This window comes from Schizophyllum commune (genome assembly GCF_000143185.2).
Source record: "Schizophyllum commune H4-8 unplaced genomic scaffold SCHCOscaffold_1, whole genome shotgun sequence".
Classification (NCBI taxonomy): Eukaryota; Fungi; Basidiomycota; class Agaricomycetes; order Agaricales; family Schizophyllaceae; genus Schizophyllum; species Schizophyllum commune.
In genome coordinates, this window is record NW_026089538.1 from 4,391,251 (window position 1) to 4,403,011 (window position 11,761).

At 57.6% G+C, this 11,761-nt stretch overlaps 4 protein-coding genes across 4 annotated transcripts; 3 read left to right on the top strand and 1 right to left on the bottom strand.

The window, feature by feature from the left end:
* Window positions 1-52: 52 nt before the first annotated feature.
* Window positions 53-1,370, bottom strand: SCHCODRAFT_02675069 (uncharacterized protein; the record flags this gene model as incomplete). The annotated part of the gene is made up of 2 exons (XM_003034697.1): window positions 53-103; window positions 150-1,370. The coding sequence occupies 2 exons, from the start codon at window positions 1,368-1,370 to the stop codon at window positions 53-55; spliced, it is 1,272 nt and encodes a 423-aa protein (XP_003034743.1).
* A 2,832-nt stretch (window positions 1,371-4,202) lies between these two features.
* SCHCODRAFT_02481773 (uncharacterized protein) lies at window positions 4,203-6,606 on the top strand (the record flags this gene model as incomplete). Its single annotated transcript, XM_003035497.2, has 9 exons — window positions 4,203-4,352; window positions 4,483-4,743; window positions 4,802-4,890; window positions 4,945-5,057; window positions 5,123-5,271; window positions 5,323-5,411; window positions 5,469-5,638; window positions 5,700-6,382; window positions 6,442-6,606. The coding sequence occupies 9 exons, from the start codon at window positions 4,203-4,205 to the stop codon at window positions 6,604-6,606; spliced, it is 1,869 nt and encodes a 622-aa protein (XP_003035543.1).
* An 879-nt stretch (window positions 6,607-7,485) lies between these two features.
* On the top strand, window positions 7,486-9,876 carry SCHCODRAFT_02523228 (uncharacterized protein). The gene is made up of 9 exons (XM_003035496.3): window positions 7,486-7,748; window positions 7,807-8,004; window positions 8,061-8,143; window positions 8,193-8,308; window positions 8,365-8,522; window positions 8,570-8,658; window positions 8,711-8,826; window positions 8,880-9,580; window positions 9,637-9,876. The coding sequence occupies exons 1-9, from the start codon at window positions 7,512-7,514 to the stop codon at window positions 9,787-9,789; spliced, it is 1,851 nt and encodes a 616-aa protein (XP_003035542.1). The 5' UTR covers window positions 7,486-7,511; the 3' UTR covers window positions 9,790-9,876.
* Window positions 9,877-11,302: 1,426 nt separating this feature from the next.
* SCHCODRAFT_02608930 (uncharacterized protein) lies at window positions 11,303-11,671 on the top strand. The gene has a single exon (XM_050344346.1). The coding sequence runs from the start codon at window positions 11,357-11,359 to the stop codon at window positions 11,657-11,659; it is 303 nt and encodes a 100-aa protein (XP_050203238.1). The 5' UTR covers window positions 11,303-11,356; the 3' UTR covers window positions 11,660-11,671.
* Window positions 11,672-11,761: the final 90 nt, after the last annotated feature.

The following is an 11,761-nucleotide window of genomic DNA, read 5'->3' on the forward strand; positions in this document are numbered from 1 at the left end:
GACTCGGAATCGCTGCCTTCGTCGTCGCTCGAGTCGCTATATTCAAGGCCTTCTACTCCAATGAACATAGAGTGATGTCTGAACGGGCGAATACACTGTGGGTCTGCGTAAGCAAAGTGCCACTACCACTTGTATCGATACACGCTCACCTGCATGAGTTCACTGGAGACCGCCATACGCACACCCTCCACCTGTGTCCCGCGGATAACCTGCGGGAAAGCTCTGCTGATGAAGAACTCATCGACAGCCAGTAGGTCCTCCGACCCGGAGTCGATGCAGTAATCGAGGGAGAGCAGCTCGAGCTTTGGCACCAGAATTGGGTGCTCAGCCGAGTCGTCCTCATGTATAGTCAAACCCCGCAAGAGCGGGCCCGGTGCCCGATATACCCCTAGACAAAGGACCTTGAGATTAGGCGTGAGTGCGAGGCATTCTAAGAGGACATCGTAGTCGCCGAGCGATTGAAGGTCGAATTTCTGTAGGCTGTGTCCAGCGGCGGGGACGCGATGAAGGAGGTCGAGGAGGGCAGGTGTGTCTTCGGGTTCGTTGGTCATCGTGAGCGTCTCGAGCGCCGGCGGTGAAATCAGTTGGAGAAAGTGCCCGGCGCTGCCCCCAAGGGTCAGGCTCGTGAGCGATGGAAGGTGGGCGGGGCACCCGAGAAAGTCTGTAGGGGGCACAAATCCCTGAAGCACAATCTCGATATCGCGCAGTGTCGCGCAGGACCCGTGAACCGTCCTAAGCATGCATGATAGGTCGTATTCCCAGGCGGAGAACCGTAACGTTCTGAGGTGCCCCAGCGGGGGTAATGCCAGCTCGAATTGGGAGCCAATGTACCAGCAGTGGAGCATGAGCGTATCCAGTTTAGGCGCATCGCGGATAAAGTGCAGTGGAACGTGCTGCGTGCTGTCCCCGTCCCTGGCGCCTTCTATCCGTACATGTCGCAGGACTGGCATCACCACTGGCGTCATTCGCCGCAACGATTCGCAAGGTCCGCGCAGGTCCAGCGAGCCCCATCGCGCGGCGTAGGGAAACATCGCGGCGATGAACGGTGCCAATCCTTCGGGTGGCCCACGGAACTCGAGGTCGAGTGGAAGGTTGCCGGAGCGGGGGAGGTAGCGTTGAGTGAAGGTTTCCAGGATGGCGAGGTCCGGCGCCACAATGTGAGTCCACAGGCGAGGGTCACCAAGCGCGATTGCCCTCCAGGACTTGCAAACCAGTGGGCTGACGCGGTCGAACGTGACCATGGGGTCCTTCACCTCCTCATCGTGCGTGACAGAGAGCAGTTGCCATAGGAAGACTTCTGCGAGGATCTCGGCCGGGAAGTCGTTGATCGATGGGGTGACGTCCTGCATCGCTAAGATATGCTGGTTCATCTGGATCGGGGAGGGTTCGGTCAGTTGCTGAGCCGGGGAGTCTGCACTGCGCGTGTCGTCCAATATCAAGGTGGCGTCAGAGACGTCCGGTGGAGCTATGATTTCGGTAAGTCTTCCGCAGACACTTGTATGTACCAAGGATACACACTGACCTATCTTGCGATCAGAAGAGGGGCGCAGCGACACAGTGAGCGTGTTGGTCAGCGGTGAGAGAAAATGCTGAGCGATGAGGACAAAACACAAAATGCACAGCTTTATACCGACGGTCCAGATGTTCTCACGTAACTTTTGCGTCCTGCATGTTGTTCACGTCTTTGTGTCCCTGGTCTTTGCACTCGCGAGCACAAGTCAAGACAACGAGGCAAGATCATTAAGTGCAGGGTGGCCTCAAGAGAAAAACCATCTTCATTGGCTGACGATCTTGCACAACACACGGCACAACGTAGAGATCGGGTCTATCTAGTAAGACTGCAGCAACTATACGAGCATGTCAGTAGAGACTAACACGAACGCGATGAACCACAAACCTTCCCCTGCGATCCCTTTCGTATCGGGCGCTGTTTTTTAGCGCTGGAGTCGCGGTGTTGGATCATGCTTGATCGACCACCCGTAGTGACTCGCGACATATAAGAAGGCGAGCACGACGCACCTCATCCATGACCACTCGACTTGATACAGAACACAAAACACACGAAGGGCGACCGCATACCTGTAACCGACTACGATCTTCACCTTGGTGCGCCTACAGGCTGCCGCCGCCGCTATGCCGTGCATCCTACTGTCCAGGCGGTGGTCTTGTTCTGCTGTTTATTCACTTCCTCTTGTCCGTCGCCGTGAGCTCTGGGCGGGCAGGGCGAGCTCAGACCAGATGGGGGACACAGTGAAGGAAGCCTTGTCGGGTACAGGCTTCAGCCAGAAGCACGAGGGGATTTCAAAGATGCTGCGCATGCAAGGCCGAAGACTTGGAGTGACGAGGAACGCCAATCGAGACGAGCGCTTGCTTTGGTGTTCCTCAGGCGATATTTGCACGATACTCTGCCCATTGGGGATCCTATGCATATTCTTGAGTCCTTCGTATCGATAGGGAGACTACTACGAGCTTAGACGGGGGAGGAGATGCTGGTTTGGGATGGGCTTGTTCGAGTCCCTCCAGGTCCGATCACGCCTGCAATGCGCTGATGCCTCTTCTCTTCCGCGTCCATCACCTCCCCCTCTCTTGCCTCAGCTTCGGCCTCGTCGACAGAGAAGCTCGATCGGATTCTACCCTACGACGCTCAAGATGCTAGCCGACATATGGGATAGAGTGCTGCAAGAAGAGGAACCGCGACAAGGACGAAGGGTGGAGATGTAGCTATGACGAGACTCGTCGGGAGAGGTGCGCTGCAGTCCAATACCGTTGCATACATCGCTTATATCGAATCAGATGCATACCTATTACCGTTTCCCCAAGCTGAGCCTTCGATTGTGTAGCGCTTCTCGCGGAAACCTCGTCTTCCGATCCTCAACGCTCGTGCCCATTGGCGCATGCTCAAGAGCCGTGCACCTCAACATACAGCTCACCTAAACGCATCCGCCCTACTTGTCCCGCGGAGAGTACGAACTGAGCGCTCCATTATCCCTGGCCGCCAACGACACTCCATCGTCTCCGCGAGCGCCCGTACCCGATCACGACCCAATCACGATCAACCGAAGAAGGCGCGCTAGACCAGGGCGGAGACGGCGGAGAACGATCAGGAAGCGGACGAGCAATGGGGAGCACGCTGACGAAGATCGTATCGCCGGGACCGCGGATCCTGGCTCTCCCTTGTGAACGCGACGCCATCGTCCGCCGCCCGCGAGCCCGCCCAACCCCCGGCGACAGGCCTACCTGAGCTTCGCAGGCACGCGCACTATCCTCAAGGGCAGTCCCGTACCTCACGCTCCGAAGGCCCGCCCACTCCCTGACGCGTGTCGTCTACCGAAACTAGGCCAGCAGCGTGGTTGGGGGCGGCTTGACTTTACGCGCGGCCACTCCTCGACTCGTTCGCCCTCCACGGACGTATCCGACGGAGTTCAAAGCGCGAGCGGCATGGCGCACGCTTGGGCTGGCAAAGCTGTTTAAGTCAGGACAATACGTCGGACGAACCCTCTTCACATCCTCGCGCCATTCCGAGCCGGCGACGCCGACTTTACACGCCCGCATCTCGCTCTATGAGCGACGTGGCATCTCTCTTTCACAACGAACTCCCAGGCGACGCGTCTCCAGCTATTGGTGCATGACGGGCGGAAGACCTGCTTCGTCCATTATATCTCGCGTTGCCGCTGCTCGATGACGAGGTGCCCTTCGGTGTTGTTCGCGTCGTCAGCTGCTATGCGGAGGCTGGACCGGAGGTTACTGGCTTGTTCGCGAGCATTCCGACGAAGCGCACCAGCGCCCGCGAGTGGTGATTCTTCTCCTGGTGGCCGACGGCTCTCAGGTATGTTACTTTCTCTCGAGCTTGTTCCGCTTGATCTGCTACTTCATCTAGTCGAAGGCCGCAGCGACTACCTCAAGGGGAAGGTGTTATCGGTAACTCCATCTTGTCAACAGGCCATATTTTCGTCTGCGTTTGCTCCGCTCACGCATCTTTGGGCATTCATCTTCACAAACAAGAGTCTTGTTTGACCGCGGCGCCCACGTGGTATCGGACCGACACATTCAACTTCAAGGTCAACGCATTGACCACCACCTCCTGGACCTTGGAACGCGACTACAAAACCTGCAAGGGTCGCTCTTCTCCCCTTCCCGCCTCTTGTACCACAGCTACATCGACCGCTTTGGCCGTCTCAGCCGTTCCCCGCACAGCGACCACTATGCCACACGAACACGAGTTCACGCCAGTTCAGTCGCCACCGCGCGAAGTTCGGAAGACGATGGACAAGAGCGAAGTCTCAGCATCCGCATCCGATGCGCATAGTCAGACTGGCTCTCTGTACACGCTGCCTCTCGATGTGCTGTTCGAGGTAAGTCGATGCTCGACACCATGTCCGATAGCCATCGCCGTGCTCGATGCCCGTTGACGTACTGCCTCCCACCTCCAACCTCACTCGCGCTCCCAACCACGATGCTAATCACACTCCTTCATTCCCGCAGATCCTCACCCACCTCAACCTCACCTCCCTCTTCCGTCTATCCCAGACCTCGCACGCCCTGCGTGACACTCTGCTAAGCCCCGCGGCGACCTGTATATGGCTGAAGAGCCCGCGCCACAGCGCCGTCAAGATTCTCACCGGCGCAAATGTCATCATCCCCCAGAATGCTCGTCATAATGCGTTGGAAGAAGCGCTGCCGCCGCCCACCAGGGATCTCTCCATCCGCGAGTTCCTCAGCCTGCTCTTTGACGATGTGTGCGATGTGCGTTAGCGGTCTTCCGTTTGATGATGGCCGAGCGTGCTGGCTGACGCTTTACTAGTTCTGCCACGCGGCCTTGGGTAGGGAGGACCGCATCGTGCGGATATGGGCCGCGCGCCTCAGGTGTTGCGAGCGGTGTTTAGATGACAGGTGCGTGTTGTGTGTTCCGCATCAAGTTGTCCCCACTCATCACTCACTCCCCAGCGCTCATATCGTCCCGGAGAAGAACATGCCACGAGAATTTCAGATGGTTCGCGACGTGCAGGGCTACTTTGGGAACGACTACGCCCTCTCCAATCTTTTCCCGGCGTCCGTGGGTGAGTACTGAGTACCCGCCTTCTGCGTCGGCGTGCGGTGGTGACTCGGTACTGATTTCTCGCAGGCGATCTCTTCGGACCCTCCCGCCCGTACCCGCGCGTGGCAGTCGAGCGCCTCATCGCTGAGTTCGAGCGCGACAATTATGGTAAGGGTGAAGAGGACAGGAAGGCGTGGATTGTAAGGAAGGCGGCTGAGCACGAAGACGTCGTGGAGGTATGTATATCGTGTTTAGGGTGATCTGAATAGCTGAATTGACTTTGAAAGCACGCCCAAACATGTGTGTTGTGGGATATGGCCAGACAGCGGAGGAAGGAGGCCTGGCTGAGGGCGAAGCGGAAGGAGAGGGTCCAGCAGTAGGTGGTTCTTGGTCGATGGAGGCGCTGCTGGCTGATATCCCTGCTCGCTTCTAGAATCAAGAGCAGGCTACCGGAGCTTGACGCCTTGCCTGCGTCCGTCTCCGAGATATTGACCAACCTTGCCGAGACACCTACGCGGCAACGGGAGTACCATATCGAGAGGTTCGAGATACCTGCTGGGGTTCAGGCCTTGGTCAGGAAGCCCGAGGCGCTGAGTGAGGCTGGTGAGTGGACATGGCAGCTGTGTCTCTCGTGCGCTGACCATCTGTCGACTAATCTCATCAGATTGGATAAAGATTCGGGCGGGGGTACTTGAGCTCGCAAAGGCGGTCAGACGGCGCGAGGTCCTTTGTGAACGGTACGCATCGCTTGCGCGGGCTTGCGAGCAGTTCGCGGAAGACGAGGAGAACAAGGGCTGCATTTTGCCTGGCCTCGGAGACTTGGCGACGTGGAAGGAGGTCACGAATGTGGTCGAGGGTACGCCGATCGAGGAAGACGTGTCTGAGGAAGACCTCCGCGCGCTCGTCGACGATCTTGCGCGGGCAGGGCGCTTCTCTGGGTGGCGCGCGACGTGCGAGGACGCGCTCGTCGCGATGCTGAACGCGGCAGACCCTAGTCGCGCGCGCCCAGCGACCACTGCAGACCTCGCGCTCGCGACGACGGTGTTCAGCCTAACGTGGGTGTCTTCGTGCGTGTGGTACCCCAAGATACTGGAGTGGACGCCGACGAGGCCGAGTACTGGTCGAGAGGACGCGCAGCGTATCGTGGTTAAGCGGGCTTGGGCAGCGAACGAGTTTCGTGTCGACGTGCGCCACTCGGGCTTGGCAGCGCGAGTGGTGTCGATGGCGGGCCTTGATCCGGCGACCGCGACGGTGGAGGACATGGATAGACTCGATGTGTGGTTCTCTCAGACGGAGGACGTGGTGGGCGGCGACCTTGAGCGGCAGATGATGCGATGGAGGGATGCGGTAAGTTGCGTTCGGCGAATGTTCGACTTGTGATGCTGACAAGTAGATTTCTTGTACAGGTTCGATCGCTGTCGCCGTCGCCTTCGGAGGAGGACGACGGTGGGTTGTTCCTCCTTTCTGACGAGGAAGTGAAGGAGGGGCATATCCGGCAGCAGTTGGCGCGTCTCTTGGAACTTGAAGGCCACGAAGGATTTCATTTCCGCTTCAATAGGTTGAGCCCTTAAAAGGGAATGAGTTCCCGAGAGCAGCAATGGCAATCCCGGTCTCGGCATCTGGGAACCCGGACTTCTTCTTCCTGCCATGCTGTAGATTGGCCGAGGGAGCGTACTTACGATATCTGCTTGAGAATACATCAAGGCGAGCGCAATGACTTATGCATGTCTACGTGTTTCGCAGCGAAGGTAGATCGATCAAGCTTTCGAGTATGACTCCTGTCAACTCATTGCATCCAAGTCGACGAAGAGCGACTGTCTGCACAAACTCGTCACTGCTGCCGATCTCAAGCCGGCGGCCGATAGTACGAGTAGTCCTCAACATATTTGGAGTACAACACGCGTTACCTGCATCGTTTCAACATAGTGGTATGTTTCCAGGTTTCATCGCAGTTTTCGGAAGACTTTCGTTGATACTAACGCGTTCAGACGTACTGCACAGTGGAAAATCCCGATGTCTATGTTGTTTTCACTGAAAGAGGTGCTGAATTGGCACGCCGTCCGTACTTGTGTGCAGCTGAAGATGGTTCCAAACCTCCTAGCTAGCCATAAGGCCTGGCTGTCCTGATGGCTTCTACTACTACTCTAGGCTCGTTGCCGTCTCCTGCGCGCGCTCGAATATACTTCGTCAGCCCGACCACTTAAGCATCGTAATTGGCGCTTCATCGGTGTCGGGGAGGGTTCCTGCAATGTCTTCAAATCGAAGGGTTCTTTTCGACATGTCGCGCCGTGATGTTTGCAGTTCGTCATCGATAGAGAACTTGAAGACGCTTGAACGGTCACACGTGGCTCCTGGCAAATCCAACGACCCGTGTACTATCATGTGACTGCCACGAGGTGCGAGCACGTTGTCAGTCGTAAATAAGGCGCAGCGGACTTAGATCCTACCATCACAACCTCCACTTTGACTGCGCTACATGGCACATACATCGCAAGAATTCAGATCCTCGAGGCGCCTTCGGGATGCTCGTAAAGAGAAGGCACGTGATGAGCGACTCAAGTCGAAGTCGACGGCGGCAAGCGATTCACCGCCGCGGAAGCGTGTGAAGAAAGGAGCTGCTTCGGACAAGGCGCAAGCCGACACAGAGGCCAAGCAGGATGAGGGAGTTTTGAGCTCGCCCTTCACTGACCTGCCCCTCGAGCTGCTTCTTGAGGTGTGTTGCCACTGTATCATCCCGTCATTCTCAGCTGACCGAGTCGCGCCACTCGCAGGTACTCAGCCATCTTGACGCACCCTCTCTCCTTCAGCTGGCGAGGACCACGAAGCTCCTGAGGAGTCTCCTTCTGAGTCGATCCTCGATCAAGATATGGAAGAGGGGCTACAAATACACGAAGCCTGCTATGCCGCCACCGCCTAGCGACATGTCGATCCCCCGCTTTGTAGCGTTCCTCGAAGACGAGATCTGCGATGTGAGCCCCGCATCTCTCGTGCTTGTCGCCTGAGTCGATCATAGTTACCCTTGCAGTTCTGCGACGAATCACCTGACGACGGTGTTCTAACGGTGTGGAGCTCCCGGCAGCGCTTTTGCGAGGGGTGCGCGGACAGCATGTGCGTTGGACAGATGTAGCGCTGCAGCTAAATCCTCACGCAATCAAAGATTCTGCCTCATACCAGACGAGTATATCCGCGACTTTCACGTCGTCAAGAAGATTATCCGCCTGTGCGGCTATTCGTACCAACCCGTCGACCTGCTCCCTTCCGTCGTTCTGCAGGGTAAGGACCCGGTTGTCATGCCTCTGGTGCCATGACTCGTGCTTATTTTGATCTAGTTTACCATGGGTTCTATGGTCGTGAGGTTGTGCGATACTCCCGAGCGGCGTACGACAAATTGGCGAAACAATTTGAGCACGCCACCGCGGGGAAGCCAAAGGAATACAAGAAAGAGTGGGTCGCGGGCTGGGTGGAGAACCTTAGAAAGTCCTTGAGGGTGCGCTCATCTTATGGCGCGATCGGCAGTATCTCACGATATCTCAGCACGTCGAGGCTTGGGAGAGTTGGGACTATGAGAGAGAAGAGAGGAAGGAGGCGGAAAGGCGCATAACCCACCGTCAGAGAATCGATGAGTCAGCCACTCTCTCGTTCTCCTCTTTGTTAAGGGACTGACGCAGATGTCAGGATCTTCCGGCGACTTGGCGACTTGGGCTGGGCTGATGAAATACAGAAGCCAGCTGTCTCCAACCAACTCCGCAGCCATGAGCTCGTCGACAAGACGAAGCGGCTTACTGACGAAGGTTAGGGCACTAGTCATATCAGGATTCACCATCGCTGACGGTCCCTCCCTCAGAGTGGGCTTCGATTCGTGGGCCCCTCCTCAAGCTCCTGCAGGAGCTGCGCGACAAGCGCCTGGAGCAGGAGCGGCAAGTCGTACTGCGAGAAAGGTACCGGACGTTGAAAGAAGTGCACGAGGACCACGTTCACAACAAGACTCTGCAAGAGCGCTGCCTCATGCCTGGCGCCGGTGAGCTCGCAGGCCTCAAGGAGGTCACCGACGCAATCGAGCGCACACCAGTCGACCAGGAGCTCACCAAGGCCAATTTGCAATCGATCATCAGAGCCGTCCCTAAAGCGCGATGGGATGCGTGGAATGCCGAGCGCTCAGCAGCCCTAGTGGACATGCTCAAACACGCTGAAGCGCCGCCAATGCATGGGCAGCCCGCAACCGCGAGGGACCTCCAGCTCGCGACGACCGTATTCACGTACGGCTACGGTACCCATCTCACCTATCCTGAAGTTCTGGGTCACCGCGATGGCCACTGGGGCACATCACAGACATCACAAGTGTCAATCGAGAAGGAGTGGGCAGCCAAGGATTACAAGGTCTTGATCGACCGCCAGCGCATCGCGGCGAAGGTCGTTACGCTGGCCGGCCTCGACCCCAAGACGGCGACGGCTGCGGACGTGGATGCGCGCGATGTGTGGTTCGCGACGACGGAGAACGTTCGGGCGAGCAACCACGACCTGTGCGCGATGACTTGGAGATACGCGGTAAGCCCTCGATTGCCTGGGTCGCCTGATGTGTGCTGAGACTGACCTATCTGAAGATCATGAAATGTCGTCCGGAGGACAAAATCGTGACTCTGCCTGCAAAGCGCGTCTCCCAAGCTCAGGAGCTGCGCGCCAAAAAGAAGTGCGGAGACGGCAACCCAGCCTTGTACGTTGACATTCCCCGTGGGAGGAAGACGTCGAAGAAGTGAGGTAGACGCTGGCAGGAAATGCTGGAGCAGACGTCCGAGTCGCCCAGTCTGCTTTGTGTTTCTTGATGAGATTTTCGAAAGAGGGATTAGGTTTATCGTCGTTCGTAGTCTATGTATAGATTGCTTACGGCGACGTAGCTCTCATTCAAGCAATGAAATGCGGATCGTACTCGTCAGATCACGGTGAAGGACTCGGAATTCATCCGACAATCCGTCGGACAGCCTTGTTCCTTTCGCTTTTCTCCCCCCCTTTGTTCAGCTATGTCAAGTGACCCTTACTCTACTCTCTCCCATGAGTTGCTGGGACAGGTACGGACCGCGCGCGGCTACAGGATTTCGATTACAGGTGATGGATGCGGCGCCTGTTTGACTTTGCTTGGACTTATGGGCGCTGTGATCAGAACCCGCTGATGCGGAAGTATTCCCTTCTCCTGAGCAGTCACCACCTCCCCGTCCCTCGCCTATCTACGTCTCCTCCTGCTCGTCAAGAGAAGCTGAATACATAACTGTCGCTGACGGTGCAGACGGCGCAGAGATACGTGACGTAAAGCGATGGGAAGAGTGGCGACAAGAGCGAACGACATGTGAATCAGCACTCTAAGTGGAGATAGTCAGCCAGAGGGAACTGTCTGGCTGAATGCGGCGAGAACAGGTGTGTTGCAGATGGATAGCACTAAATGGCTTGCTTATACTGAGCTAGGCGTTCATGCATTCCGAAAGCTCGGTCGCGATCGGTCTCGCTGAGAGCCGGTCACCCAGCTGTCCACTCCTCGTCGTCGAGCGCGAGCTTGACTGCAGCACTTCTCGCAGGGTGCTCGCCGCGCCCCGTACAACGCGCCTATACCGCATTTGCCTCACCGAGCGGCACCCGGTCCTCGATCATACGCGCGACGCGCCCCGTTATTCCTCCCCAGCAGCGCGTACCCAGTCAAGCCCCATACACGATCGCAAGGAGATAGAGGACGAGGCACGAAACACTCTGTACGCGTGAGGACTATGTGGGACGTGAGAAGGGGACTACGCGGGACGCCAGGGGGACTGTTCGGGTCGCGGGAGGTGGTCGGAGGGAGGCTGGGGATCGCCGGGACCGCGGTGCTATCATGGAGGATGCGACGCGTTCAAAGAGAGCTGCTGGACACCAAATTTGCTCGCGCCTCGACAGCAGACCTGTCCCGGCTCTCCAAAGCCTTGTCTAGTCTTGACGCGCCTGCGAGACAACACTCGACGCGCCCCCAAACAGATCTCGACGCGCTACCTGCCGAAACTTGCCGTGCATTTGACCGAACGCGCGACGTGCAGTCCTCGAGGATGCGCGACGCAGCGAAGAGGACGTGCGGTCGGACGAGCGACTACCAGCCCATGCGCAGATACGTCCAAAAATCGGACCCCGTGCGACGCGGCATACGTCGAAGTTGTACTGGATGCGTTCGTCGTCGCGCTTGACAGTCGTCATCACGCGCTCGGCGAGCAATCGCTCGCCCTCAAGAAATGTCGTCTCGCGCTCCACGGGCGCCGCCACGCGCTCGACGATGAACTCGTCGGCCACAGTCTCTTGTTCTCTGGTCGTATGCGCGAGCCCCTTGTGCTCTGGTCGTATGCGTGTACCCCGCGCATGCTCGATCGGCGTCGCGAACTTTGCTCGTTCTCGATTAGCGTCGCAAACCCTGTTCATCCTCGATCACCGCCGCAGACCAGCTCCCCTTACACCGCCAAGCGCCACCTCACATTACCGCTCTCTCCCCTTCCGCTTCTGGCGAGCTTCTCCCCGCTCTTCACGTTGTCAACGTATCCGCCAAGCATGCCCGCATCCCACACCATCGCTCTTACTCCCTCCGCCTCTCCCAGCCTCCCTGCAACCCGCTCAAGCTAACAGGGTATCGACGCGCCTTATCAAAACTCATATGGACTCAGCGCGCCCCGACAACGTCAACAACCAGGGGACGCCCGCCTTCAATGCCCGAACCTCATCAAC

Excerpts from the sequence above, each read along its gene's own strand:
- SCHCODRAFT_02523228 (XM_003035496.3), top strand. The coding sequence starts at position 7,512 with ATGGCACATACATCGCAAGAATTCAGATCCTCGAGGCGCCTTCGGGAT. Across the intron at positions 8,144-8,192 it reads GAGGGGTGCGCGGACAGCAT|ATTCTGCCTCATACCAGACG; the intron begins GTGCGTTGGACA and ends ACGCAATCAAAG. Across the intron at positions 8,309-8,364 it reads CCCTTCCGTCGTTCTGCAGG|TTTACCATGGGTTCTATGGT; the intron begins GTAAGGACCCGG and ends ATTTTGATCTAG.
- SCHCODRAFT_02608930 (XM_050344346.1), top strand. The coding sequence starts at position 11,357 with ATGCGCGAGCCCCTTGTGCTCTGGTCGTATGCGTGTACCCCGCGCATG.